The 25745-nt window shown below is 39.2% G+C and overlaps 1 protein-coding gene across 5 annotated transcripts in view; it reads left to right on the forward strand.

Annotated features, from left to right (window-relative positions):
• The window catches only part of dclk1a (doublecortin-like kinase 1a), a 50236-nt gene that overhangs the window by 18542 nt on the left and 5949 nt on the right, over positions 1 to 25745 (forward strand). For 4 of the 5 annotated variants that reach the window (XM_008427297.3, XM_081615842.1, XM_008427299.3 and 1 more), the window contains exons 5-10: positions 3003 to 3110; positions 14520 to 14614; positions 21966 to 22047; positions 22490 to 22662; positions 22896 to 23015; positions 25498 to 25644. In XM_008427297.3, coding sequence (XP_008425519.1) covers positions 3003 to 3110; positions 14520 to 14614; positions 21966 to 22047; positions 22490 to 22662; positions 22896 to 23015; positions 25498 to 25644 — 725 coding nt within the window. Of the gene's footprint in view, positions 1 to 3002; positions 3111 to 11864; positions 12024 to 14519; positions 14615 to 21965; positions 22048 to 22489; positions 22663 to 22895; positions 23016 to 25497; positions 25645 to 25745 lie in introns of those variants that run through there. The other variant, XM_081615841.1, reaches the window with a different exon arrangement.

Below are 25745 nucleotides of genomic sequence, written 5' to 3' on the forward strand. Positions count from 1 at the left end.
CCTAAAAACTGGTTGTGTCACTCTTGGCAGCAAAAACCACCATCATGCTTTTCTGTCTGGGTGAATTTTGGTCCCCTCTTCTTTGCAGAATTATTTAAATTCAGGTGGCATTGCAAGGTTTGAAGCATGAAATGCCTATGTCATGCCTCAGCTCCTCGTTTAAGTCTAGACTTTAAATGAGCCGCTTCAAACTTCAAAATGAAGCCATTCAGAGTTAGACTTCATGGTGTGCTTTGGATTATTGTCTGGCAGCCTAACCCTATGTTATGTTAGTTTTGTGCCAGGTGTACCATGATGCATACCTTCCAAAAAGTTCAACTTTTCCACTTCTTGAGGATCATGTGTTTTTGTAAAGGTGTGACTTTTGTGTTCTTCTTTCGTCAGCTGTGGCTTTTGTCTTGGAGCTCATCCAAGACAAAGTAAGCTTTTTTAATGAGCAATCAAAAATAATTACACTTCAGATAAGGATAATTATGAAAACCACCTGAGACAATAATTATTGTAATCAAGGGTTAGTTTTATTATTAACCCCCTCCCTAATGGTTTGATTAAGTAAACAGAGACAGAAACAGAGCTGAAATAATGCACTATGATATAGAGTTTTATCAACCAGAAATCAAATGTTCTTAATATTATTTAAGTTGATTAAAGGTTTAACTTTAATTTAATTTTCTGGTCTTTGAAAAAAAAGTTTCTCAGGGTAGAATAATCCGATGTAATGTTGATTTAAGGGGGTTAGTTTTGGAGAAGTAATTTGATTTCTGAACCACCTTATGATCCATCAGCTTCCAGCACCAGCATGAAAATAGAATGGTTACTGTGGGTCAGATGAGGCCATCTACTATCTTGAAAGCACTTGTATTTCTGCTCTACTTGTAGTTCTGCCACCTCAGTCTCTCTGGGGGAAAGTAAGCAGCAACTCCAAGGAAGGTGTCTGAAGCTTACTCCTGAGAAGGCTGGCAGAACCATCATCTGCTGATACTAGCTTTTGAATGTCCAGAGATTCAGAACTGGGCGTTGTTCTTAATGAAACAGACTATATCGTAGGCAAGAGGAAGAAACTAAACTAAACTTTGCAGAAAACGTACACAGAAAACATCAGATCTGACAAACGGATCTAACTTCTCAAGTTTGTTTAAAAAAAAAAGAAGAAAAAAAAGAAAAAACAGTTATGCCTTAGTGTTAAATCAGTATTCTGATATTAAATTTAAGAAGTTTCAATTTCTTGGTCTTTTACTACTTGCCATGTAACAATCACTTAAATCAAAGGTAGAAAAAATGTCCAGTTTTCTCTTTTTTGCAAAACTTTAGAATTATGTGTTTTTTTAATGGAATTAACAAAGCAAGACTTTTTTCACAGTATCATTTTATTCTGTATTATGCAATTATTTTTTTGGGCTAATTTCAGTTAGAAAAGCTTTTAATAGAGTGGAAAACACGAACAACCAATTTTTCTCACCCAGGAAAATGTGTGAAGGGACTCAGCAGGTTAAATATGGAAGTATACAGATTCTGTGTTGCCAACCAACTCAGTACATTTTTCTCCATTCAGTATCCACTTCAGGTAGAACTTGTCCTGGCCTATGCTATGCCACGTTAAGATAAACAACCTAGCAGGGCTGCGTCCAGGTACAATTCATGTCTGACTTTCTTTCTTTTTTTTTTTTTTTTTTTTACCCCAAACTGAAATAAAATGTGGCTGCACAGTGGCGCAGTTGGTAGAGCTGTTGCCTTGCAGCAAGAAGGTTCTGGGTTCGATTCCCGGCCCTGGTCTTTCTGCATGGAGTTTGCATGTTCTCCCTGTGCATGCGTGGGTTTTCTCCGGGTACTCCGGTTTCCTCCCACAGTCCAAAAACATGACTGTCAGGTTAATTGGCCTCCCCAAATTGTCCCTAGGTGTGAGTGTGTGTGTGCATGGTTGTTTGTCCTGTGTGTCTCTGTGTTGCCCTGCGACAGACTGGCGACCTGTCCAGGGTGACCCCGCCTCTCGCCTGGAACGTTAGCTGGAGATAGGCACCAGAACCCCTCCCGACCCCACTGAGGGACAAGGGTGTTAGAAAATGGATGGATGGATGGATGAAATAAAATGTGATCTAAGATAAGTTTTTTTTTTACATCTTCAAAAAGTAACTAAAAGTTGAATTCCTAACTACTTTTTAATAATCTTACATTACTGAAAGATCCTTTTTTTGCCTCCAACACACATCGATCCTGAATTGTCTGCGCCAGAGGATGGGGAGTGTAAGTTAACACCTCTTTATCCACTGGCAGACAGAGAGCAATACGGAGGAACGGACAGACAGGAACACAGAGTGACAGACTAAGCAGTAAGGCAGTTGGAAGTGGAGCTGCAGAAGACGTTGCCTCCTCTCAGCATCGCTATAATTATCGCCCCTGCCTCAACTCTGGCACACAGTCATCATGTTAACACTCCGTATTGTACATTAATCACAGGGTTACAGAAAATGTCACACAATCAGCCACACAGACACACACAGATGAGGTGGATAAGGCCAGACACGCCTGGCAGGCTGCGTATTCTTCCCTTTCCCACTTGTCTGAAATGTTAATGAGCTTTAATGGGGCTCAGTTAATGAGCAGGAGACGAGAAAAGTTTTGGAGAAGAAGGAGGCAGGCAGGTTGGGTGCTGGCGTTCACACGGCTCATTTATTTGGACTGTGTGTCTGCAAAGTACTAGTTCCCCATGAGTCACAGCTGCCACTCCTGAAACGCCGCAATAATTCTGTTTGGAAGGCGAGCCCGGAGAAGGTCAGGACTCATTTTTCCTGGGGATCCGAAGCTAAACCCAAATACAGCTGAATTCATAGGTTACCATTTATCTGTTAACAATGCAGGCTTAAATCTAGCCATCAGACCTCCAGACTTGGAGAACGTTCTTAAATGCTAATTTTTTCTGAATTTAGACACGATTTGAGCAGCTATATTTGTCTGTGCCCACCAAATTGCCTCTGAATGCATGTTTATGCTGTTTGTGCTTGCAGAGTGCCGCATGATGAAGTCAGTGACCTATGGCAAGATGTCAGGCTCTCTCAACCGATGCTCTCCCAGGACTGTGATCCAATCACATCGCAGCAAGTCCCCAGCTTCTGGTAAAATGGTTCTCTATTTCATCTTCTTTTTTACTAAAGCAATTTTGCTTCAGTGTCATGCAATGTACAGCACCTTGCAAAAAATAAAAAATTTGTCACATTGCAAACAAAAACTCCCGCAAGTTTTAGTAGCATTTTTAATGTTAGACGAGCACAATGTGGAGGGAAAAAGATGCATTTTTTCCAATGTTTTAATGAAAATCACTTGAAATGTGTGGTGCGCAATTGTTTTTAACCAGCTGAGCTAACTGCTTTCAGAAATCTAATTAATAGAGTCCAGACAGACAAACCCTGTTTGCAGATGACATCCTAGTTTATGTCTAAAATCCCCCGTGCGGAGAAAAGAAACACTACACATAACTGAACCGACAAGACCGCATCATGCTGTGCAGATGCCTTTCTCTAGCAGGGATAGGAAAGTCTTGTAAAGTGGATAGTCAATGGATAGATGCAGAAAAATACAAAACCATGATCTGGAATTACAATGATTAATTTCTTTTAACTTTTCAATTATATGCTACTTTGTGTTGGTCTACGACATTGTATGCAAACAAGATTTTCATTGTAACAATGTGAAAAAAGTTAATGCGGCACAAATACAAGGCACTGTAGTTCACTGAGTTCTTCTAGCCTTCGTTTCTGTGTTTGTACATGAGGAGTGTGTATGGTGGCACCGACCCAGTGGAAATAATTGGGGTGTGTTTGTGTCGCGGTACTCCCTCGTCTTTATTTTTCTTATGTTATCCAGCTCATTACTTCCATCCATGTCGCAGCACAGTGTGAATAAACGCTGTAATGAAATCAGCGCTATGCAGACTGTCTGGCAGTGTTCACATACATGCGAGCCGTGTCTCGGTGCATGCAAAATGCAAATTGAAATGAGACGAGATCCAGCTGATTTCACCCGGGGGTGGGGAGAGAGAAAAATGCAAGCAGGGATGAGAGAGGTAACAAAAGAGAGAGGAGATGGAGAGAGAGGGAAGATAAGAGGGCTGGTGACTCAATCCTGCAGCTCCACACAAACTGCTCCTCACCTGACATACTAATGAAATGTCATGAAACATTAAGAGTGTGCGCACACACTGGGCTTAGTTTGTGCCTAATAAGACATCCATAAAACTCTGTTAGATTTCACAAACATCCCAATAAATGAGTATTAATTCATAGAAATTAATGGAGTTCTCACTAATGCACCAGCATTGTTGTGTGCCATTCATTTCGGCTTAATGGCAGTGAGGGGTTTGTGATTAGTTTTCAGCTTTAGCAAATATCACTTCGTTCTTTGCCTGATTGCACAGCTTGAGCTTTGACCTGTGTTGCCTAGTTATGCAACAGCACACTTTTTCATTTTGGCTGTAATTATGAAGTTATTGACTGTACAGAGACCTACCGGTTTGGGGATGATTCAGTAGGCTGATGCAACCCCCAGAAATCCTACAGAAATGATTTGTTCCACCTGCTTTTTGAAGTCATAACTATGCACAGAACCTTGTTATTTTTTTTGTTATTTCTTACGAATATGATAATTGCAGAATGAAGATGTGAAAACAAAGTGAGAAGGTGTAGAGAGAAAGATGTTTTTATGTGAAGAGAAGCTTCTGAGTGCTGTCAGACTGAGAACTTTGGAGAAAAGGTTATGAGGGTGAGTCATACAGTCTCTGATCTCGCTCACAGCATCGCATCTGCAACCAAGGTGTACGTGTGTGTGTGTGTGTGTGCGTGCGTGCGTGCGTGCGTGCATGTGTGTGTGTGTGTGTGTGAGAGAGAGAGAGAAAAAGAGCGAGAGAGAGAAAAAGAGCGAGAGAGAGAAAAAATGAAAAAACAAAAAGTCATGTTGGGTGGGGGGGAAGACTTCTCTTGGTTGCTATGGAAACGCGGCACACTTAGAGCATGTAGCTGGAGACACAATAGGCACCCATATATGGCAGCGACTTCCTATGAAATGGCCGGCTGTGCAGACAGAGCTAACTGACGTTCCCTTCCCGTCTAGAATCCTGAGTCAGACCATCCTGTCTCATCGCTTTTGTTTAAAAAAAAAAAAAAAAAAAAAAAACACATACCCTCCTGGCTTCACCTCTGCTGTTTAACATCAGATACTGTGATCAGATGTTGTGTTGTTGTTGACTATGTTGTATTTATTTCCTAGAACATTACCTGACTGTAACAGGAGAGAGGCAGAGAGAGGAGTGACAGCAGGAAAACAACTGATGGATCTGTTGTTTGACCCTCTCCGCTCCTCTCTTGTTTGTTATTACCCCCCTCCCCCCAGTCTCCCTTGCTCTCCCCCCCTCGTTTAAAAAATACACTGTGGTCACTTCCCTGCAGGACAATTTGTTCTCAAATGAAAAGGAGTCAACATCATCTGCTGCTTTTCACTGTTCATGTGCAGCCAATTCTGCTGCTGTTTTGTGCTCGCAAAAAAGACTCATATGGGCAGAACTTTGTGACACCAGACACCGAATTTGAATAAATGCTTTTAAAAACGAAATCTGAATTTGCGTAATATGAAGTCTGATCTATCTGTTTGGAAATGACTCGCTAGATTGAAACAGAATTTAATGTTTTGAAGTTAAACTGAATTAATTTGCCAGCAGTCCTTTATCGATGAAGCCCAGTCTGTGTTTGGCTACCACTTGTTTACATGAGCAACACAAAAAATAGTCAGTTCCTGAACCTTCACCAGGTTCAGCAACCTGGTTAATCTGGTTGTTCTATGGCCAGATTAAATGAAAATTACGATTTCATTTTGAAGTCTTAAGAACTTCTATAAATATTTAACAACAATTATGTATATATATAAAAAAGAACATGTCCTTTTGTGCCATCATTTGTCTTCTATTATGGCAGAGTGCTCTGGAAATAGTGCACTAACTTAAATCCTTTCAAGTCAAATAAGACATAAAATAAATCAACTAAAACCTTTGCCAAACCAATTCTGAGTAAAAAGCATTAAAAGCTGTTCAGTGTGAATTATATCTGTCACAGAGAGCATTTAGCACAACATCAAACACCACCTGGTGTCCCTCTGAGTGTTTGACTGCCCATGACTGTGTGAGCTTGCAGCCAAAATCTGGACACTGCTGAACACTAGATTTGTGTGTGCGAGGGCGCGCGCTTGTGTGTGTGTGTGTGTGTGAGGGGGTCGGGGTTGCCATGTTCACAAACGCTGCTTTTCACACACTCACACTAGCTCCGTAAATCCAAAAAGGTGTTAAACTGAAGAATTTCACTGGAAACTTGTTTGTTTTGTGGATAAGATTAAACTATTTGTAGTGAATGTTTTACAGTTATTTCTATTACCCAGTTGCAGCAACACAACAATCTGTTTGTAACCCTTAAATAAATACCAAGTTCTTGCATTGCTCCCGTTCTTGGGGAAAACATAAATAAATGTACGGTCCAACAAAACGTAAGAATATATTTCCCTTTCTTTATGTTGGAGAGAAGTTCGATGGATGTATTGAAAAGAAGTTTCACTCATCAAAATGTTACATTTCTAGTAATATAGATGAATATCTGGGTGTGAAGCCTAAATATGATTTGAGCAAATAAGCTAGGTTTGTTTTTTCTCAATCGCATGAACCACACCTCTTATTTGGGTTACAATTTCAATCCGTTCTAGCCGAATCCAATCAGAGTATTCCGATTGGAGCGTTTATGACACATTTTTATTCAGATTACTTAAACATGCCTACTGACTGGATGATGGACCTTATGTGCGAGGCTGAGGCCAGCTACCCAATTTATTTGGTCATGATTAATATATTTATGTGACAATAGGTACTTCTTGATTCTAGCAGTGACTGGTTCCAACAGTAAATATTTTAATTTTAGTTGCAAGAAATTAAATCCAAAATATTCATCCCCCAATCAGTTTTAGATTGACAGTGATCCTCCAGATAACGAACAAATCTGTGAAGAGAGCTAAAAATTAGAATGATGCTATGACTCTGAAAGTCATATTTGATGATTTAAAAAAACCCAAAGAAACAACAAAGAACAGACATTAGAAATGCACCAGTATGGCTGCACTTACGCATTATTGGGAAAAGAACAAAGAAATCCACAAACTCAAAAAGCATCTATTTGGTTAGATTTTCTTTTTCTTTAGATGTCCTTGTCGTTTTTCTCTAGTTTTATGTTTTACAATGAGACAGTCATTTCTGGATAGGAGTCTATAGCAGCCAGATAATGTAGCTTTCGAGTCAGAATGTTTTATCTTTTGTCTAGGTTTAGGCAAAGACGTTGTCCTTTCTATTTAGGTTTAACAACAAAAGCCTTCCAAGAAACGAGACAGAATGCGTTATCAGTTCCCAGCAGCATCAAACAACTTCTCAGTATGCAGCTCACAGTAGATGGGAATTTAATTCTCCTTCCTTCTTCTTGCTGAAGCAAAATAAAGCAACCTTATGTGTTGTCTGTTTGTTGGGTATTTCATTTTGAGTAGCCACCCCATGTTTTATGATTACAAAATTATATAATCGAATCTTAATGTAAGGAGAAGGTAGAGAAAGAACAATTACATGACAGTAAATATGGAAAAGTGTCTGCCATATTCTGTCATGTTGTGCTTTATCTGCCAGTGGTTGTGAGTGGGCAGGCTTAACACTGTCACCGCTCGATAATTCGCTCTGCGATGATGCCACAACCCCGGCTGAGAGTGCATATACACACCGACCCAAAATAATGTGCGAAAACAATTTGCACTCAGACATAGTTCCTCTCCCCATCTCACCATCTGTGCCTCCATCGAAGCCTCACGTCTGCTAAAAATCAACAGAGAAGTGCAGATGGTGTCATCAGCAAGCATCGCTTCGACACCTCTGCATCTCATCTTGCTCTTTGTGTTGAAGCCTCTGGGGTGGGGTGACCCAAAAATAAGATCCAGTATGTCTCCAGAGAACCAAATCCTGTCTGAGAAACTTTATGAACTGTAAATGTGCTGTATTTGGAGCATCCGTTACTTTTGTGCTCCATAAAACCTGTTTATGCAGTCGAACATACACGGAAAACATAAATGTGCATTAATGTGCATGAATAATACAGGTTATTCACTAAAAGTCAGTAATCTATGTGTCGTGGTGCCAATTTATTTCAGACATACAAAACATTTCTCTCAAAATTCAGCTGTGACATAATGACAATTACTGGTTGTATTTATTTGCCATTAAAGTTCTCAGTAATTATAGCTGTTATTTTTGGCTGCAGTTGATGTGATGCATTAAATGTCATTGCAGCGCTAATCTCTTATGAAAATATGTGGCTTGCATAATAGAATAATGCTGGGCGGATCATTTGGTTCATCATAACTACTTAAAAAAATCACACACTATTTTACACAAAATATTGTAAGAAAAATCTTACATGGTTTTCAAAACTCTCGGCAGAGTTATAGCAATCACTCTAATTTTGAAATCTGTGGTACAACTAAATGAAATCTCCTGCAGCCTTCAGAAGTCAAGTTAGCAGCAGGTAGAGTCCACTTCTGTAATGTAATCTCAGGATAAATACAGTTCCCTGTGAAGGTTCCAGAGATCTGGGAAAACATTATGGAAAAGTTAAAAGCTAACCTACCAAGACATGGTCATGTGGAGCTACAACATGTAAAACAATGTGTTCTGATAAAATAAGACTATAATGAAACGTTTTGGACATAAATGATTAACGCATGATGTTGACTGTGAAGCTTGGTGGCAGCGTCATGCTATTTATTGTGATTCTTCACAAAAAGGACATGGAAGCTTGTTAAAGTTGCTGGATGGATCAAACAGGGAAGTGCTGCAAGAAAACCAGTCAGAAGCTGCTAAAGACTTGAGACTGGGGGAGAAGCTGACCAGCAGGACAATGACCGGAAGGATTCAGTCGGCACTATAGTGGTTTTGATGAAAGCGTTGGAAGTCTAGACCTAAATTTGACTGAGCAGGACTTGGCGGGATTTGAGTATTGATTTTCACAGATGCTCTTTTATCCAGTCTGACTGAACTTGAGCCAGTTTGCGACTCAGAAAGAGCAAACACTTCATTCTCCTGACGTACTCATGTGATGAGCCTTGCAGTTGTAATTGCTATGAAACGTGGTTCAAATGCATGTCACTCAAATGGTGGGAGTTCTTAGCTTGATGCAGTTACTCCATTGTTTTTTTTTTTTTGTTTTTGTTTTTTTTTCCATCAAGCGATAACTGTGTGATGCCAATCTCTTGGTGCTTCGCTATTTGTTACACACTCAGTATTTCCCAAAGCAACAAGTTCATTTCCTTTAGCCTGAGCCTTCATTTTCCACATTGGCAGATTAAAGTAGCTTTACTTTAATCTGTTATAGCCTTAAACAGTTGGATGTACAGTCATATTCCTGCTCGGGTGTCAGACACCCTTCAGCTGACTCATAATTGTCACTTCAACTACATGTTAAAGGCTTAATTACACTAAAAATAGTAGAGCTTGCTTCAGGCTGCTAATAGCCCAATTTTAGTTGCATATTTTTTCTGTGTATTCCACAGTCACTGGAAGGCCATCTTTTTTTTTTTTTTTTTACCCATCTTAGGCTTTTTCAAATTTTCACTGTAATGTGTCACAATTATCAACACACATCACATATGTTTAATTTGCATATGCAATAGTAAAACTACTATTGAAAGTATACTTTGGGAAAGTAAAGGATGGCCGATGAAAAAAACTGCATAAAAGTATATCTTTTATGCGCTGAATTTATATCAGTTGCATTTAAATCTCTGAGAAATGTATCACATATTTTTCTTAACTCTAAACATAATTTTAATGCCATGCTTTTACAAAACCATGCTTTTACTGGCACTGAAAGTACCAGTAGTGAGCTGCAAATATAGCTGAATTATTAAACTAATAAAAGGTGCCATATTCAAGAACAGCTGGAGCCAAGATTTGAGTATCATAAGTGGCAATTGCTGCTGCACAATCCAGTCTCCTTAGTTAGCCCTTGGCTTATAAGACTACTCCGGTGTGTCTGCACCATAAACAAGAAACAGGCATATATTTTGTAGGAGTTTCATGAGCTATGTTCATAATTAACTGTATATAAATACGTGGGCATTGTTATCAAAATCAGTCGTGCAGTTAGAGCTTCCCTTTCACTAATGTACTAAATAATAGAATGTGTTATGTAACAACTGTTCCCACAAATGCTCTCAAATGTGTCTGAGTGCACATTACATACAACCTCATGAAAAATGATCACATAACCTGTTATTTTTGAATAGCCTGTTAAGGATCGTTGACTAAGCTCGCGTCTCGTTTGTTGTAATAACTGCTCAGGTTGTAAAATCAGGATGCATCTGTAATATCTAATGAAAATGTTTAAGGCAGCATGCAAGCAGACAGCTTAGACCAGCAAATGTTTACACCTGAAGTCTGCAGCTGCAGGGTAAAATCTGCATCATATGCAGATAAGTATAACTTTTCCACCTGATGTACAAAATATGTACAGATATGTAGTTTTTGACTTCTGAAAATGCTTTTCAGCTCCTGACATTTTTGAGAAACGAAAAATGGATTTTTATTGAAAATGACAGTTTTAGGCTGCTGAGTAATATTCTTGTCATTTTTCTCTTCAGCCCAGATAAATCGCTCCTGAACTTTCCGGTGAAGTGACATAACGTGAGGAAAGTAACAGCTGTAGGCTGTATGCTGGATATGTGGTGGTTCTGAACTCCTGCTGCAGTCCATACGTTTTGAAACTTCACCAAACTCTAAAAGGCTTTGCCTCAAAATCCTTACAAGGCTTCAGTTATCCCTGTTGCACCTTTTTTGATCTCAGTTTTTCTTTCCACTAAATTTTGTATTCCAATATTTTTGAATACAGCTCTCTATAGATGGGAACATCTTTGGCAATGGCATTTTCTGGATTACCCTTACTGCATAATGTGTCAATAGTCATGATTGCCCTAGCTATAGCATCACTGTAACATTACTTTTCATTTTATTTGTCTTAAGCAATGTTATTTTCTGATACATTGAACTTTGGGTTTTTGTTAACTCTTAAGCCATAAAGATCAAAATTAACAAGAATAACAGTATGACATATGTAATTCTGCTTATAATAAATTTACATGAGTTATATGAGTTTCATTTTTAAATTGAATTACTAAAATGAACTGCATTTTCAACTATAATTTATTGAGGCATGCTTGTAATTATCATTATACTATATATATCAATTTAACTGCGGTTTACGTCAACCTCATACAGTGAAGGAGATTAGCAGCTAACTGAAGCAACGTCTTTAGTTAAATAGCAAAACGTTTTGTAGGATTTGATGTCAAAAACGGTTAATATTAGATTTTACAACGTTGATCATTTTATTACCAATATCCATTACCTTTAGAAATCCCTTTTTATAGTGTGGACTGCTTTTGTTTCTTCGGGAATGCGAAAATGGAGGTGTTGAGCAAGCAGCTGAAGCTTTGGGTGGGTTTTCTGGTCATAAATAGAACATTTCTTTATGAAGAAACGGAGCTTTTAGAACACTCTGTTCTGAATCACTCCAGTGTCTACCCATTGCTTTAAACTCAATCCACCTGGTCGTCATTCTGTTTTGTTTCCAGATTAAATAAAAGCGTACATTTATTGGTAACTATAACCGAGCAGCACTAAAAGATGACAATTTTAGATTTTTTTTTTGTTTTTTTTACCCGTCCTTCCTTCTCTCCTGCCAGCTCTCTATCTCTCCCTCCGCTCCCCGTGCGCGTCAGAGTTTGCGCAAGCAGCCTCTCCGCCTCTCCGTGTAGTATAGCGCAGCTCCGTCTCCCATTCACACCAGTTTACTACCAGACACACACTCGGTCGGAAGGCGTTAAAAAAAAGGTGCTGCTCCTTTCCTTTCCTTTCGCCGCTTTGGATTAACACTGTGCTGTTTTTTTTTTCACCATGCTGGAAGTGGAAGGTAGGAAACTCAGCCGACGTTTTTGTTGCCATTTCAAGCCCGAAACTTATGTGTTAAAATCCGGATGATACAGTTTAGTAGATAGATGTTCTATTCCCCGATATTTGACCTTGACGAACAGCTTTACTAAAAGCGATTTTGTTTGTTTTTCTGGTATAAAATAAATTGGTGACATTAACGCTGTAGGCTAATATCGTTCAGTAATTGACAGCAGGGCTTCACTGTCTAACGCTGACGCTGAATTTCATCAATGAAGGAACCGCACCGACAACTCATCGTTTTAATTTATCCTCACACGCGTAAAAAAAACCCCAATTATGAACGTTTGATTAATTTAATGGTGAAGCCATCAATGGATTGGTTTATTTCCTTTTAATGTGGAATAATTCACAAAGTTCTTAAGCCTGAATTGGACTACAAAAATGTTTCCGTGAAGATGCGTTTCTTGTCCAATTCATGCTGAGGCTCAGAACAAAAAGCTTGTGTGCTGCATCAAGGGATTGACTGTGAAAATCTCTGCTGTCTACATTTAGCAATCTTCAGGCTTCAGATTAGTGGGAAAATAAGGTTCAGAAGTGTGGCTAAAGGGAAAACACGGAGCGCAGCAGGGGGGCTTGATAGCGACAAAGATTCATAAACACCTTTTAGTGATTTTTTACATTTTTATTTTACTTCATTTCCAGAATAACGGCTCAGTTCTTCAGGAACAGCCCTATTTTTTCCTCTTCAAACAGCAAGCCAGTTTACTGCAAAATAAATCGACTTTGCATAAAATTGCTTCAAAACGGTATCTACTCCAATTTATAACATTTAGGGGTGTGACATTCAGATCCCGAGGTGATGCATTTGGTTGCCTTTTTTTGTTTGTTTTCACAAATAGAGAAAAAAAAGGTTGACAAATCCAGAACTAATCAATGTAGAGTAATTTTCTCAAATGTTCTGCCTTCTTCTGTGCCCAGTGTTTGTGATTCCCTGAACGGAGAAAGGTCAAGCATGAAGCCTATTGCAATGCTTTCAGTAAAAGGAGAGCAGATTCCAGTTGGAATGAGTTAAAATGGCTTGATTTTTCATGGTAACTCTAACAATGCTAATAATAAATCCGTGTTCCTTGTAGAATAATTTGCCTTAAGCATCTTTATATTCTGAACTAAAGGTGATTAAATGCAATCGAGGGTCCATTAAAACAAACATATAAATAGAATGTGTAAAGTGGTAATACTGTCAAGAATGCTGAAGCAAATGCATACTTTTGGGTCTGTAAGAGCTAACTTTAGCAGCTAATGGTTAGCTAGTTGCAATATTATTTTAGTGTTTAAAACTCAGCCAAGTCTCATTTGTCTTACTTACTGTTACAGCAGTTAGACATGCAGTCTTTACTGTTGCATCGTAATATTTTTAATGATGACCACTAAAGTTGACATCTATTTTGAAATTATTTAACGGCTAATCTAAAGAGCCATTGCACAGTTTGTTTATTGATTTGGACTTTATTAGATAATCAATTTCAAACTCTAACATTCTTGCTTGTTCTAGTAGCCTGATTCTGATTAATATCTTTGGTTTGTAAAACCTTCACTTTACCGAAAACTAAAAGGGGGAGATTTTCAATGCTTTTGACCTCACAAATTTCTCACAGACAAGAAAAGAAAAACTGTAGTTACAGCCATTGGCAGTGTTTGATACAGGTAACTTATCTCACTGCCCACAATGCCGTTCTGCAAGGGAGGCACAAGCACTTCTGGGAAAAAACTGCATTGATCACATTGATTTCAAATAACCCGCAGTTTCTCACTACTCCCTTTTATCACCGTTGCAATTTTCATATACGTTAAGATTTCACTTTGTAAGATCCACACAAGGTGTGTGTAAAGAATGTGTGTGTAAAGATTGCTAGCGCAAAAAAGCATTGTAGCCCACCGAATTTTAAATTCAGTCAATGCTTTGTGATTGCAAAATTGCGCATGTTGTTATTTTGTACTAATATGATGCATCTCCATGTGAAATTCTTAATGATGCCCTCAAGTTTATTTTGCCTCACTGCAGGACTCAGGTGAAACGTTGATTAATATAATTTTCTTGTTTAACAAGATCCTGCCGCGGGGATTTTTTTGTGCTGCGCTTCAGCTTTAAAAAGAGACTACTGAGGTCACATGTGCACTAAACTGGCAGTCAAAAATGAGGACGACCTTCACTTACCTCCTGCCGACAATGTAAATAGTTTGAGCGAAAGGGTTTGAGTCATGGCTAAAGAAAGATACCAAACATAACACGAGCGAAAGAAGCGTAAAATGGATTTTAGCGTTTCCTTTTTCTGCTTCCTCACTCCCACTCTGTCTCATTCATGTGCATGGATATGCTGAGGGCGGAAGTGTGGGCTGCTATAAATGTCCCTGAAAAACACCAGTCCGGTTTGAAATGTTTTTTTCTTTTCCAGTCTTTCCCTCTCTCATCTCTTGTGTGTTCCACTTTTCTCTCTTTTTTTTTCTCCCCCTCCAGTGAACGGGACGCCGGCCAGTCAGCAGTCCACTCCTCATTCGGGGAAATCTCCCACCCCCTCCCCGACCAGCCCAGGCAGCCTCAGCAGACGCCAGGTAGGACTAGATTACACAAGCAGATACACACACACACACACACACACACACACAACACACAATCACATAAGACTTCCACCCACAATCAGCCCACACATTTTAGAGACTTTTAAGTCTGTAACACACTCCTTTTATGTTCTCAGGAAAAGGACAAAGCCGTGACTGAGCATAGGCCAACTACATCTTAGAGTCACTTGAACAGGAAGAAACCAGCACATCCCAACACCTTTAGCATCTAAGATCAGGGTGGGGAGTGAAGCTTTGATCTCATCCAGTGCTGCTCTGAGAAGCTCTGAAGGCATATACGTTTGGACACGTGTTACTAGCCGGAAAAACACGTCCATTGCATTTGCACATATGCTGACGCATTGCTCTTTGCTCCTCGCCGAGAATTCTATCTGCAAGTGTTAGCGCTGCATCGCGCAGCGCCAGCCCTCACTTCTAGTTATCTCTGGAAATATGAGTCAGCAGTTTGTCCAGCATCTGATCTAAAAATGACGAGGGCGGATCTTGTGTCGTTTTGCATGTGTACGCCCCCTGCAAAGGGTTTAGAAAACATTTTACAGTAGTAAGAGTTCATCAATTCAACTGTTTGTAAAGTTTTATTTTACTGATTAAAACATTTGTTGGAAACACTTTCTAAAGAGGATATGAGATAGGATAGTGGTAGGATTGAAGCACAAATTGAATGCAGAGAAAGAACATGCAACTCAATGGAAAAATGCTTAATTCAAAGACAAATTGTTCCTTCTGATTTCGTAGTCCAGTTGTTGCGAGCTTAAATTTGAACTTAAATGTGTCGAGATGAACATTTTGGTACAACAGTGATAATGGTGAGCTTTTATTTTCTCCTTCAACAGAGCTACTGATTTCAGCAGTACACATGAAGCTCGTGTAGTTTTTCCCCAACCTTGTGGCTGAAGGTCCTTCAATTTTATTTTTTTAAATGTGACTCAAACATTTCCAGAAGAATTAAGATTTTGGATTAGTTTCTGTTTTGACCAAAGCTCAGGAGACTTTTTTTAAATGTATATATTAACTCATTGCTCCTGCTCTGATAACTTTGCTTTAGTTTTTTCTTGTCTTTTCTTATGTAACCTTCCATTTAGGCAAATCAAAATACTTTTTAGACTTTGTCAAGACAAACATTGCTATTTTTTTTTTCTTCTGTTCTGCCATTTTTTCAGAAACATTGGTAACATAACAAGCCAATATAGCTGGCCAGTGAATGGGGCTTTCTGCTTGGCTTGTAGCTTGCCCACAGTATTTAATGTTACAACACAGCCCTTCTATATTAAGAGCGATAGTTGAGCATCGTCTAGTTTCCGTGCTGTGACTGTTTGTATTTTTCCACATCTCAAAGCTTTGAATACAATACAAAGCTTCATAGGTTCTGTTTTGTGCAACATTTGAGAAGCGATTTGATAAAACAAGAAGGATCTATCAGTGCTACGGTTGTTTTTGTACGCCACAGCAATTAGCTACTGAGAAACAAACAGCAGAACTTACGCATTTGCCTGGAACTGGGTCGACATAAAAGAAACAGGCTGGCACGTGCATACATTACATTAACCCACATTGCCAAACACACTCGGCGAATAAACAGGAAGAACCGTCATGATTTAGACTACTGAAAATTTTAATTTCATATAGAAAAATATATTTTCTTAACCGTCAACAGATACACCAAAGTAAAAATTAAATTGAATTGCTTCAGACCGGAGTCAAACTTCAAATTGGTAAAGGTTGGAAGTTATTCAGCTTTAATTTTGTGTTTCTGGTGACTACACATGTGAATTACCATCTTATTACTCAGGCAAACAGCTTATTCTGAGATGTGATCGTAGCCTGAACTCATAATGAGAAAATGAAAGTAAAACACACTTTTTTTTTTGCACAGTTCACTGAAAACAGCAGTTAAATTCTTCTGAACATCACAAGCTGAGAGCCTGTTTCATAAAGAGAGATTATTCTGGGTTTTGCCATTTCTAACACTTTACTCTGAGCCGGCAATAGCTTGACTAGAAGGAGGAGTGGAAGCCTCTTTCAGCCCATTATCTCCCCTCTCCACTCTGCAGCTTCACACTCTTCAGCAATATTATGTTATAATTCTCGCCCGTGCGCCTTACTTTCCTGTGCTCCGTGGTAGAGATTCCTTCTCTCCCCTGTGACAGTTTCAGCTGCAGCCATTCCTACTCACTCACAGTGAGTGAGCGAGAATGAGTCCCAGGCCTGGATTCATTTGAAAAGGTGAAATCGTATCCCCTCTTTCTCCAGTGGATGACTTCCACAGGAGAAATGATAGAAACAGGCACCGGGTTCAACAAATCACGTACATCTGTACTCTCTCCTTACACCTGTCATTTCTGATCTGCAATTTTCGTAAAGCTCTGTACTCTAGATGCCCACTTCAGCTGATTTCTGATTTTTCTTTGAGTAGCAATATAGGGCGATATTTTACTGAAGTAAAAAGTCAAGATTTTACCAATATTGTGAAACAAAAGTTATATTATTGATCGCCAGGGTTAGCATAGCTAGCAGTGCAGCAATTTCTGTGAGTATTCCTAAAGTATGTTAGACCCCTTAGCTTTCAACAACACTGCTAATATCTCTAAATCCAGTATGTTGCATGACAGATGGAGGTTGAGAACCCTTAAGGTAAAATGGCACAACTTTGCTGTAGTCCTTTTGGCCTTTCTGTTACCCGATGAAAATCTTGTTCTCTCCAAAAAATCGTTGAACCTCAAAACATGCCTCAACATGTCAAAGAAACATAGTTTTTTTTTATAGATTTCCAAAGAGAATTCTAGATGCAGTCATATTGTTTCAGTCCTCCGGTTCACTTTAACATGTCACCTTGGTGGAATCAGCTCTCAGAATTAGGTTGCCTACATTCCTCTGTTCAGTGCAACCTGTTTTCCTCAAGGAGAATAAACTGGCATAGTGGCTTTTATCTTTTAAATTTCATGCATGCAAAACTGTATTTACAAAGACACGCATAAATCCTCCAGGAATCCGAGCAGACATTCATGCAGGCTTCAGAAGAAACACTTATGCATAAAATCATCATTTGTGCTCTGGTGGCAGATGAGCACGATGCACTTGCTGTCTGATTTACACATTCTGTGCACAACGTGACCTATTTTTGTAAACTGGCAGCCAAGGCTTATAAAAGTGGTTTGCATCCACAAAGTCACCCACCTCCTCCCTTCGCTCCCTCCTTCCTGTTCAAACTTCTCATTGTCCCTTCAAGGCCGCTCGCTTCTCAAACAGCAGTCTGCTTCTCTTTCATATTTTCCTTTTGAATGTGCCGACACGTTCAGCCACACAGGCTCCCTCATCAGGCTTTGCGATCCGAGGCGGATGTAGATGAATGAAAGAAGCCGGCGAGGTCACGGCTCTGTGAAAAATACAAAGCGGAGAAATAAATCATTAAGCGAAAAAGCAAAACATGATGGTGACAATTTGGAGGTGAGAGAAACAGTCGTTCACGTTGCAGAACCTGTGACAGTCGGGTTGAGCTGACTCTCATCCATATGATGTCACACATACCATCTTTTCACTCTTTAGTCATCCATCCATCCATTGTCTGCACCCGCTTAGGTGTCTTCCTCAAGTGTTCATTAGGCGAGTATTTTAGCCAATCATATCCAATTTCCATTGAGTTGCATGCTCTGTCCCTCATTCATATCACTCATTTCTTGTATTGGGTGATTTATTGTTAATTTATTTGTGTGTTTGTGTGAGAAAGAAAGAAACTGAGATGAAGAAGAAATTATCCATTAAACCTTGTGACGTTGTCTTATTCATCCATATGACTGTTTTTTGTTTTATTTTTTTTTTCTTGTACTGTATTTCCTGTTACTTTTTGTGTCATTGTCATTAAATAGTCTGTTTTTTCTTAATGTGACCGGCTGCACCACATGAGTCTATCTCATTAGTTTCTAAACCTGTGGATTTGAAAGTTTTATTAACAAAATAAGTTATTTAAATGATTTCAAAATGTGTAACACTCAATGCTCCTTCAGATGACTCTTTTACAAAGAGATGCAGAACATTTTTATGCACACTTTTTTCTGAGATAGATCACAGTCATGATATGATGACTGTCATGTGAGGCTGCCAGCTCTTCTTGGCTCATTTGTTCTCGTTTTGTGTTTCCTTTTTTTTCCTGAATGTATTCATTTTCATTTGTTTGAGTCATTAAATTTGTCGTTTCATTTTCATTTTGTGGTCTTTCTTCTTGTGCTCCTTATGTTTCTTATTTTTATGTATGACTGCAATTAACTTTTCATAAGCTGCCCAACTGAGCCGAATAGCTCTGCATAAATAACTAGAAGCCCAGAGCAGCTGCTATCTGCTCTGTTTGGACAATTTTCTCTTCATCTATGCATTTTTGGTATATAAAGAGATTCAATTATTACAGCTTCCTCCATTTAGTAACAAGTCTGGTGAAAATATGTAGCATCATTAGAATATTTCTTTGCCATTGCTTTTTCAGTGGGCTGGAAAAACAACACATAATGTTTCATAGTTTGGTTCCCATAACAGTTAACATGAACTAGAGTCCAAGTATATGAAGATTTTTCATCTAAATTCCTACTTTATGTTTTTGTTGTTCAGGCTTTCTGAAATGTTTTATATTAAATCCACGACTTCCTGGTTTTTAGGACTGTAGTATGAATAACAAAGAGGTCTTTTTTTGTTAGTCACTACATGTGAAAATAAGCCTTCAAACATTCAAGTAAGTGAAAAGAATCAATCATCTTTACTTTCATGTTTTGATCAAAACATAAAGTTTGACTAATGCACTGAAATGCACAATTGGTCATTTTAAATGCCTTACTTATGGTTTACTGGGCTGATTTTAATTTTACTACTTTAGCAAGCGCACCTGAGGTCCTCTCAATTTCTTTTAAAAATTTGTCTTGGGTGTATTAAATGAAGTCTTTGCAAATGAAGTTCAAAATCCCGATAAGATCCCATCACTTTGTCTGAGTGGCAGAGCAGAAAAAAAAGACAGTTTGTCCGTCTAGACAACAAGTCCAGTAATCTAATCTGTCTTGTTTGCTTTTTAAACCCAGAGAGTCATGCAGGGACGAAACCAACTCTTCAGTTTCCATTAAATCATATTACATTTTTCCACCAAAAACAAACAGCGTTAAGTTCTTCATCTAATATTGTCTGGCACTGAAAGTGACGAGAGAGGCTGCAGGGAAAAAAAAAAAAAAGAGCCTCGATTCTTTGAGGCCAGAGAGGCAGAGAGCAGGAAGGCTTCGGGATGTGTCTCCTAATCAGATTCAGACAGTAGCACAGAGGACAAAGCTGGAAATATCTCTAAGTTGGTTATGTAAATGTGCACTGCATTTTTAATCTGCAGCTCTACAGCTGGCAGCCTTTCTTTACCACCACAGAACAGATCATTATTTCTGCCTCAACACATCTGCTTCTGCGATTATGCTTCCCATTTAAAGTCAGCCACCCCTAATTCTCTCTTATCCACTGACCAGTTTTCAGCTGCAGAGCGCTCCCATTGCAGATTTTAAGAGAAGTATGTCCAAAAACATTACGTGAAAGGTGTTTTGCCAAGTGTGTTTTTTAGCAGAGTGACTCAGTTCAAACAAGAGCGCCGAGCTCTGGAGTCAGAAATAACAAAATGAGCCAGCAGGGAGAACGCTGGGCTTTATGATATAATCATGATTAACATCACCCAGAACAGACTCCTCATCCTTTCTCTCTCACTCTGTCTGTCGCTCCATCTGTCTCTCCGGCATCCTCACAGAAAAGACGGGCAGCGCTTTCATCGAAGGTTGAGCTCACCTCCCAGTCTGCAGACAGGAAATGGCCATATATAGGCTTTCTGTCTCCTCGCTGGAAGTTTCATAAGCTGCTGCTCTCCTCTCTCTGTGAGCAGTCTCCATAGCAACAGTATTTTGTTTCCCTCTGTGGCAGGAAGCAAGAGAGAGAGAGGGGTAGAGATAGGAGTTTGAAATGAGACGGTGAGCGTAGATGTACGATTAGGGCACAACAACAGAAATGGACATACGGAGGAGGAAAAATACAAGAGCAGAAAGAGGAGATGAAAAGCACCGCAGGGCCGTCGGGTATTAAGTGGGTTTTCTTGCTCTGGGAATGAGTGCCCGACCAAACACAAACATTATATAAATCTGACTTTAGTCTGACTCATGGCTACATTCAGATAGGTGTTTTTCAGGTCACAGCAACAGAGATGAGTAAACGCACCGACAGCAACTCAGGTGAAGAATTAGGGCAGATCACTTCTGTAAATAGGTTCTGAACAAAAGTCGTTAAAGTTCAGTAAAACGGCCTTTTCCATTTCTGTAATGACGGTGAAGATCCTCACAATGTGCAAGTGTCGGTCATCTTTTTTCACGAGAAAATCTGTAAAGTTTTGACACAGAAAAGGGTTTGTGGTCCTCAGCAGCACAATGGGACGTATTCGATTGCCCTTTAGGAGATTTTTTTTCTATTGAGCAAAAATATTTTTCTGCAACTGACTTTTTTTCTCTTCATTTGAAAAATAAAGGTATATATTTACATATATAAAAGAAATACCAATGACGTTTTTATAGTTTCTTTCAATGGATGGCATGTCTATTATGGACTTAAAATGTCATAACAAAGAAGTCGTGCAAAAACTAAAGAGGTGTATCTGAAACACACATGCACACACACACACACACACGCACACACACACACACACACACACAGTCCTTGATGTTTGTTGAGACGGACATTTCACTTGTTTTGTAGCAGAAATGTTCAAAATCCTAACCTAATGCTGCCAATTCAAAGATACATTTTATTAGGCCACCATGAACTTTGAAAATTTCAGATCTAATTCTTCATTCTGATTGGATTATTAGGAACCAATCAGCAAAAGCAGTTGTTTAAATGCTAAGATAACACTGGACATACAAAGTAATGTGGCACTAACATTTATCATTCTAAAATAATGTTTTCCTACAAACTTGGAAGCCAATTTGTTTTTCACCTCAGACCATTTGAAATCCCTTGTGAAGTGTATTCTCTGCAGTTCCGCTGCTTCCATAAAAGGACGTTACATGTCAGAGGAAATCCTGACATTTTTATCTTTAGAGAACGGCAGATTGTTCACATTAGACCTTCTAACTTGTGGAACCTGCTGTTATTAGTTTTGTGTGAGCAAGCAGCAGTGATGAACAGAGGCATCCATGATTGGAGGGGCTTCAATTATGCATCAATTCAAAGGAAAAGACAATTTATACATTGTAAATTAGAATCTCTATTTTCTGCAGAGTTTATAGTGGAATAAATTAATTTTAAAATGAATTTCTTTCCATCTTTGCAGGGGTCACTGGGTTCCTCCACCTCTTTGTCTTCCGCCCAGGTTTCCAGCCCAGGAGAAGACAACAATGACGTCAATCCTGAAGGTGAGGATCATTTATGTTGCAAAATTGTTTCATTTATTATTTAATATGGAAAAGCTTGACATGTTCAAATGTCAAACTTGTATGAGTCAGTTTTTGTGACCTTTGATGGCTCTGTTGGTACCTTCTTCATGCTTCTCTGATTTGTACATTCTGTTCTCAACATGGTTTCTCACCACTTCTTCCCTCCTTTGGTGCTTCACTGTAAAATATTGATGCTGTTTTATATTGTGTGAAAAGGTTGGTCAGTTACAAGCTTCAATATCTGGAGAGAAAAAAAAAATACTGATCTGGAGAAAAGGATAAACATGTTCTAAATTAACATGACATCTTAATATTTGATTTTCTTTTTTTTTACTCAGAGCTCTGAAAACCATTTTCATAAAGTGGCACATATGTTTTAGTCTGTAAACTGATTTGAACCTTTTGTGTCCCGCGCCTGCAGCTGAGATTCTCCAGGACGAAGTTCCTGCTGTGCCGTCCTACATATCGGACCGCTACAGGGTGGGCCGGATGCTGGGCGACGGGAACTTTGCAGTTGTGCGCGAATGCGTGGAGCTTTCTACAGGAAGGGAGTACGCTCTGAAGATCATCAACAAGGGCAAATGCAGAGGCAAGGTAAACAAATGTCTGAAAGCAACTTTTGAATTTAAACTGTGCTCAGTCAAGGAGAGAAACTGTAATGTCTGTGTAATGGAAAAGAAGTTTTCATAAAGAGCATCGTGCATGGACTGTATTTTAAGCTAATGTTGTTCAGCTTCAAACATGCTTTTGCTCAGCCTGTTTGGTTAAATAAATCTACTTTTATTAATTTAAACATCTCACTTAGTTGTTCTTCTGTTTGCTCTAAGGAACACATGATTCAGAATGAGGTGGCCATCCTCCGCAGGGTCAAGCACCCAAATATTGTTTTACTCATTGAGGAAGTGGACACTTATAATGAGCTTTACCTGGTCATGGAACTGGTCAAGGTATGTTTATTTCATATTGACTAATGTCTATACAGTGTCTTATGTTGACACATAAGCCCCAAACCCAAGTGGAAATAATTAGGATATCTGTGTGATAGGTCAACACAGAGTAGGGCAAAATTGTGAAGTGCAAAGGAGAGGATTCATGGTTTTAACTATTTTTCCAATTGTTATTTGCAATTATAACTGCAGTTGTCCACCTCTCTTCTTTGGTTTTGTGCTTTCAGGCTAATGTTGCAAAGAAATCATCCTTAATGTTTTGCCTGGTGAAATAATGGTTTGCCTAACTAACCAACTAAAAATCTGAAAAGTGTGGCATGCATTTTGTGTACATCTCTACCAACTCTGCACATCTAAAAAAAAAATTTTTTTTTTGACTCATCTTTTCAAAATAGAGAAATCTCAGTTTGTCTGGATGAAGAGCATTAGTAATTTTCTCACCTTGCCACATCTCTTAAATTGGATTTTTGTTTGGCCTTTGACTGGGACATTTTAGTACTGAAACATGCTGTAAACCATTCCATTGTGTCTCTAGCTGTAGGTTAGATTTAAGCTGAACCTCCATATTCCAGCCTTTAAAACATTTTCTTCCAGGTTTGCCCTGTATTTAACTCCATCCATAAAGTTAAATAAAGAACTTGTGGCAAACTGCAAACAGCACCTCTTTTGATCTTTTCCTGTTCCAAAAAGGGCTTTCATTCTACCAGCCTTCAACAAATCCTGAAGTTCAGCTGTCGTGTCAACAGAATCATGGCCATTTGCTCAGCTTAGGGATACGTTACCAAACCGAGTTTTCAGTGCATATTCTATTACACATGATGCTGATCCACATCTTGAGCGGAGCAGCTGAGATGACGACAGAGACAGAGGCGTAGCAATCAAGCAGCGCAACGAATGACGAAGTCACGCAGCATGAGATGGAGAGAATCTCTCCTTGGCTCCAGGCGCTCTGGTGCTCGCATTCTTCATTCTCTCTCCTGCTCTATGAGTCGAGAAATGTTTGTGCATAATTCAGGAGCCAGGAATGCGATCCATCTGTTCGTTCTGTTGTATGGAGTACTACAGGATATAGACGTGGGCCAGTCTGTGGGAGAAATGTGCGCATTTGTTACCATGTCCAAAAGAGGGAGGAGGATGGAGAGGAGGCTGGGGATGAATGAGGTGGAACATAGTCACTGCCAGGGAGTGTGAGAGCGAGAGAGACAAATGATGCAGAATAAGATGACAGTAATCACGTATTTCTTCTGGGTTCTTTTGTTGGCTTCTGATTTGGGTTTGTTACTTTAATTTGAACTAAAGGAGCAGTCAGAAAAAAATTTGAGACGGTATCGGGACGGATGTTACCAAATTACACCCTTGGAGAATTTATGCTTTTTTTTGTAAATGTGATGCAAAAGAATCTAATTGAAAAAAATATATGCTATGAATGTATTGTTGTTAGTCAGAGTTTTGTTGATAATGAAAATTAACATCAGCCAGAGTAAAACAGGAGATTATCTAGACCCTGGGTTCCTTTTAGACTGACTAATAACGAAAGAAAGTCATCAGAAGTTATGTTTGAAATTGTCCACATCTCATATAAGGGATACAGTAAACATGTGAAAGAATGTACAAATTCACTAAAACTATGTATGGAGGACAGGCCCTGAACGCGACACCCATTGTTAGACATGGAAGTGGCAGCACCATCCTGTGGGAATCCTTTGCAATAAATTATGCTGGAAAATCCTGGGAAGTTGCAAAAATTTTGACGCTGAAGTGGAGGCACTCTTTCCAACAGGACAACACCATAAACAAGCAGAGGCACATAGAAATGCATGCCAGACTTTTCAGATTTTATATTTGTCAAAAAAAGAAAATAATTAAAACCTATTATCCATTTTCTCCCACTTCCTATCTATCCACTACTTCCTATTCGTCTGTGAGGTAATGTCCTGTGCCCACTGCAGTTGAGCAGAGTTTCTTTTCCAGCTCTCATTTAAACAATTGTCACTCCGGAGGTCAAACCCAGACAGTGAGTCTGGCATTTTCTTGTGCTACTTTGTCCAAAGCTTCAGAGAGTCTGAGAAAGTGCTAGATGACAGAAAACCGGAGTCCTATTTTAGTCCTCTGCTCCATTTAGCTCAGTTGGAGAGACGGTCTCAGAGAGCATGGGAGAAGAGAAGAGGCTGAGATCTGGAAAGGCGAAAAATATGACGATCTGAAACCTGAGAGAAACGGTTAAAGGAATCAACAGAAGTAATTAGCAGGAAATGCAAATTACAGACATGAATGAAAAGTTTCAAACAAGCTCAGAAATGGGGTCGTACATCACCCCTTTCAACCGCTGGTCAGACAAAACATGCACTGTTCAATAAAGAAAACTATTTCCTACAGAAAAGACTAAGCGACTCAGTCGGAAAGATTGAATCTGAAAATGCCAGTACAGTTTCCCCAAAACACTATGGCTCCAGTCCTAATAACTCACATGACTCGTCTGCAGGGGGGAGATCTGTTCGACGCCATCACCTCTGCCAACAGATACACGGAGAGGGATGCCAGTGGGATGCTCTACAATCTGGCCAACGCCATCAAATACCTCCACAGCCTCAACATCGTGCACAGAGACATCAAACCAGAAAACCTGCTGGTGAGTTAACACATGTACAGTAACTTGGTGATGTGTGGTGTCCTGCATCTTCGCTTGGTCCCCGAAGGATGTAGCATGTCCAGTATTGCTCTGTCTGTTCT

Source organism: Poecilia reticulata, chromosome 14 (genome assembly GCF_904066995.2).
Source record: "Poecilia reticulata chromosome 14, P_reticulata-male-v2, whole genome shotgun sequence".
NCBI classification, from domain to species: domain Eukaryota; kingdom Metazoa; phylum Chordata; class Actinopteri; order Cyprinodontiformes; family Poeciliidae; genus Poecilia; species Poecilia reticulata.